This window comes from Elephantulus edwardii, unplaced genomic scaffold (assembly GCF_000299155.1).
Source record: "Elephantulus edwardii isolate Elephantulus edwardi_28Jun2011 unplaced genomic scaffold, EleEdw1.0 scaffold00097, whole genome shotgun sequence".
NCBI classification, from domain to species: domain Eukaryota; kingdom Metazoa; phylum Chordata; class Mammalia; order Macroscelidea; family Macroscelididae; genus Elephantulus; species Elephantulus edwardii.
In genome coordinates this window covers 12,004,349-12,009,388 of record NW_006399847.1, presented here as the reverse complement: position 1 = coordinate 12,009,388, position 5,040 = coordinate 12,004,349, and the positions used below count along the sequence as shown (strand labels likewise).

At 42.5% G+C, this 5,040-nt stretch overlaps 1 protein-coding gene across 1 annotated transcript in view; it reads right to left on the bottom strand.

Annotated features, from left to right (window-relative positions):
- Positions 1 to 5,040, bottom strand: part of SOGA2 (SOGA family member 2) — a 200,715-nt gene that overhangs the window by 47,775 nt on the left and 147,900 nt on the right. Inside the window, exon 9 of the mRNA XM_006891415.1 lies at positions 1,717 to 1,884. Coding sequence (XP_006891477.1) covers positions 1,717 to 1,884 — 168 coding nt within the window. The remainder of the gene's footprint in view (positions 1 to 1,716; positions 1,885 to 5,040) is intronic.

Sequence of the window (5,040 nt, the reverse complement as noted above, 5' to 3'; positions counted from 1 at the left end):
ATATAGATTGTTGACATATTTTCCACCAATCCTGACACCAAAACTGCTATGATCCATAGTCAAATGCCCTGCATAATCAAAGAAATACAGATAGACATTCTTCTGGTATTCCCGGCTTTCAGCTAAGATCCATCTAACATTAGCTACAATATCCCTAGTCCCACGACCCCTTCTAAACCCAGCCTATACTTCTAGTAGTTCTCTGCTGATGTGCTGCTATTCCAGTTGATTTTGGATAATCTTCAGTAGAATCTTGCTTGCATGTGAAATCAATGATATTGTTCTATAGTTTTCACACTCTGTTGGGTCACCCTTCTTTGGAATGGAAACAAATATAGATCTCTTCTAGTCAGTTGGCCAAGTGGGTGTTCTCCAGATTCCTTGGCACAACTTGGTGCTCTATCCTGTGCCAATCACACTGCCTCTGACATACCCATCCTGATTATCCCAGTCACTGAATCAATCCACCTCATAGAGGGTCTTCCACTTCTGCACCATCCCTCCACCCTCCCAAGCATGATGTCTCTCTCCAAGGGCCTCCCCCTCCTTACAATATGTCCAAAGTATGTCAGATGAAGCCTTAGAATCCTCGCCCCAAGGAGCAGCCCGGTTTAACCCTCTCGAGGATGAATCTGTTTGTCTTCTTGGAAGTCCAGGGTATATTCAATACTCTTCTCCAGCACCACAGCTCAAAGGCATCAATTCTCCTTCTATCTTCCTTAGTCATTGTCCAACTCTCTGATGCATAACAAGTGATTGCAAAGACCACAGCCTGTATCAGATGCACCTTTGTCTCCAGAGTGACACCATTGCTCTTCAATACCCTGGAGAGGTCCCTAACAGAAAAAAAAGGGGGGGGGGAACCCTGGTGTGATCCAGATTCCCACTCATTGCTGTTAAGTCAGAACTGGCTCATAGCTTACCCACCACTCCCGAGCTCCAAAGCTGTAATGTGCACAGATTACCCATAATTCTCCCTCACAATTGCTAGTGGATTTAAATCATCAAAGAGGCTTGGTGTTTGGCTTAGCAGCTCACATCCTTATGGAGTATAGGTTATTAAAGATACAGACTTTCCCCTCCTGGAAGAAATCTAAAAAATGATTGGAGCAAACAGACAATGTATGGGGTAAGTGGTGTTACTTTCAAGGATTTACAGAAAAGAGTGTTTCTTGTTACATTCAGTTCTGATGCCTGTAGCTATGGTTTAAAATCTTAGGAGCCTTTGTTCTGTCTCATGGGGCAATACTTGGTCCACTTTGCTATTCTATCTCTAAGTGTCTAGGTAAACATGGGTTGCAACTTCCCTTCTGAGCTTCAGTTTCCATAATACAGATAGAAATGGATCAGATTTCTAGATCTACAAGTATTTTCAATATTTTGAAAGAGCTAAAGAAAATCAGGCCCTAGTTTTGTCAGTGATAGAACAATCACAATCTGCTTTTTCTTTGCTTCTGTCTGGAATTATGTCAACTCCACCTGGTAACTTCATGGTGAACAATGGGGCCAAATACAACTTGGTATAACAGAAATAGAACAATCCATGCCACCTTAACCAAGTTCTTTGGCAGACATGGGACTTCATTCATGAGAAGGGGGGATGTATAGAATCTTGGAAAGACAGTGAGTGTCTGCTCTTTCTTCTCTCGTGGCAACTCTTCTTCCCCTGGGGCATCCTCAGACAGAGGAGTGAGTGGAGGCCCAGCGGGGAGGTACCTGCTCCAGGCGACAGCAGAGCATGGCCCACTCCATGTCCCAGGCAGCCTTGTCATTGGCATACTCCTGCTGCAGCCCCAGCCGGGCCCGCTCGTCCTCCCGCAGCTCCACCCGGAAGTCCTCTAGTAGGGTCTGGAGGGCACCGAACAGTTGCTGGTTCTCCATCACCTGTGGAAGGTTAGGAGATATACATTCGATAAAGCATAAATACAGAGTTATTGGTCCAAAGGCTTCAAACCAAGAAATGAGAAGAGGATAAAGAATCACTTCTTAGTACTTTCTGGAGAGCATTACAAATGGCTATCCAGACTGAACCCTGGAAGTACAACTGGGGCACAGAGGTATCTGCGATATCCTCTTGTACACGTCCCCTGTGTACATGTGCATTTTCACCACTTGCAATGCCATTTCAGACAAACAGAAAGGAAAAGATACATGTAAAAATAAAGCTTTCATTTTATTATTTTCTACAAGTTTATTTACAAAATTTCAATACAAATTTGAACAAATTCTTTCAATTTTCCTCACTCCCCACCCATCAAATTGTACAACCCAATGATTAATTCCTCCCTCTCCCTGCACATCCACATCCCTCTGCTTCCAGCCTCTCCTACCCCTCCTGGTATACTCATTCTACAATAATGGTTTTGTACAATATTTATCCTTGTTGGACTGAGTTAGTTCACTTAGCATAATGCTCTTCAGTCCCTCCCAAGTTGGGTAAGAATTTACAAAACCATTGCTCTTGTATGCTGTATAGTATTCCATTGTGTGAATGTACCATAATTTCTTAATCCATTCATTGAACATCTGGGCTGTTTCCATGTTCTTACGATGGTGAATAATGCTGCTATGAATGTTGGTGTACAAATCTCAGTTTATGCCTCAGTTCTCATATTCTCAGGGTATACTCCTGGGCCACCATAAGAAAAAGACTGATAATCCAATTACAAAATAAGGAAAAGACATGGAAAAAATTTCACAGAGGAAGATATTTGAATGACAGACAGACACATGAAGAAATGCTCCAAATCACTAGTAATAAGAGAGATGCAAATCAAAACCACAATGAGGTACCATCTCACTCCAGTAACAGTGGCAAAGTCTAATAGGGCAGCAAGTAATAAATATTGGACAGGATGTGGCGAGAAAGGAATTCTGATACATTGTTGGTGGGACTGTAAAATGGTACAACCATTCTGGAAGGCAGTTTGGGCTTTTTTCAAAAAGCTGAACATAGAAATTCCATATGAAAAATAAACTTTCTTAATCATACGCTCAAGTCTGGTTCTTTTTACAGATAAAGCTGCAGAGTTGTAGCTCTAAAAAATGTATCTTAGTACAATAGGCAAAGCTAAAATCCAAGTGGATTCAAAAGAGCTCTCAGTTAAAAAACCAAAACCACAGAACTATGACTGGTCACACCTTTCCTGTGCAAGCTTCTGGCACAACCATTCTCTCCAGACAAAGCAGAAGAGCGTGTTGCCTGGACATGCTGGGTACTGCAGGCTAAAGAAGGTCTACACTCTTCTGGAGCAGCAAGGCCCATCTGCTCTGGAAGCTCCTGAAGGTTTTAAAGCTGCAGAGGGGTGCAGAGAGGTCACAAAAGAACCAAGACTAGACTTCTGTGAGTAGTATCAGCTAAAGTATCAGCTAAAGACTAACATGAAACTTAATTTCATTAGTTCATGCTATGAGGTTATGAATGCTGACACTTGGTTGCCTTCATAAAGAACATCATGTCACACTACAGAATGAAACAGTAGCTTCTCTTAATAAATTTATGCAGTGCTGCTGGGAAGAGTGGCTGTTGAAACCATGGGACCACAATTCCTGCATTATTAAGCACTGTGGCTTTAATTGCAGGAATCACTAATAATTTGAGTGGCGAAGAAAAGACATAAATATCCTTTGAGTGCTGGCCTCAAACCTGTCAGGTAGTGGCTTGTCTTAGTGCTCAATGAGACACTCACAGTGGGCAGCCTGTCCCCAGCCTCTGCTCGAGCTGAATGCTGGGAGACCTGAATGCACTGTTGTGCTGAGAACAATCGGGCTGCTAAGCGTGGTAGAGAGGGGCATATGCACAGCCAAATGTGTGCAGCACAGTGCTTTTTAAAGAACTATTCCCAAGGTTGATTCAGTATTTGTATTTTTCTAAAATATCTTTGGACATGATAAATGTTGCCATCTCCTCCTATGTTCAACTGTCATGTGGTTCAACATGATAGACCAAGGCCTGGGAAATTTTGCTTTTTATGTATTCATCCCTGGGAAAGAAGCTCTACCAAATTTTCCACTCTGCTTATCACCTTCGCAAGTTACAGTTTCTGAAAAAGGGCCCAGAAGCTCCTGGGTGATGCAAATGATTAACATGCTTGGTTTCTAGTCCAGCCGAGGTGACTCAGAACAAGGGCCTGGGAATGACTGGTTTCTCAATCTCCTCCACTGGAAACACCAGAGTCCAATTCTATTCCAGCATGCACGATTCAATGACAACTGGAGAAGGGCCCACTTGATGGACAGCAGCTCTGTGAAACATGCACTCCTGTTCTCATGCCTAAGCTGCCCAGCTCATACTCATCACATTAAACGAGAAGCAAACCTCTTGAGTGAGAACGTGCACTCCCAGTAAAACAGCTGTCGCTTACAGTAGAGCTCATTAATCTTGTCCCTGCAAGAAGGGCACAGAGGCTCTGGGGCATACTGCCAGACTCTTGATGGCTTCGGACAGACAGCCACTCAAAGGACACCTGAGTCTCACTTCCTGGACCTACTCTGTTGGCCCACACAAGTGCTCCTATCTACTTTCAAGGCCAATAGCTAAAAATGGGCACAGGAGAGATGCGGGGGGTGGGAGATTATTAAAATACATTGCATGTGAGGTTACAGCTGAGTGATTTAAAAACATTTTTCCTCCACCCTAAGGGTAAATTTTTCCAAAACTCTTCCTTAGGAGAATAGATGTGTTATATCTCTTTTTTCCTTCTGTATACATTTGGATGCACTGTGGGAAACACCTAGCAATTACACTTGGATGGAGCAGGTTTACAGACAAGTGACAATCAAAGATCCTATGTGAACTAATCACAAATACTCTGCCATGACTGACTAGTAAAATCTACTTTAGAAAGAAAAAATTAGTACATCTTAGATTATTAGTTATTTTAAAAATAACACTCTGTGTTAGAAAACTCATTCCAATGGGGGCATTTTGAGTCAGATGACCATATGATATATTACTCCAGAGATGGAAAGACAAGGAAAAATGGGGTTGCCTCCATAGTAAAAAAAGTAATTTCTAGATCCATCTTGAAGTACAACATC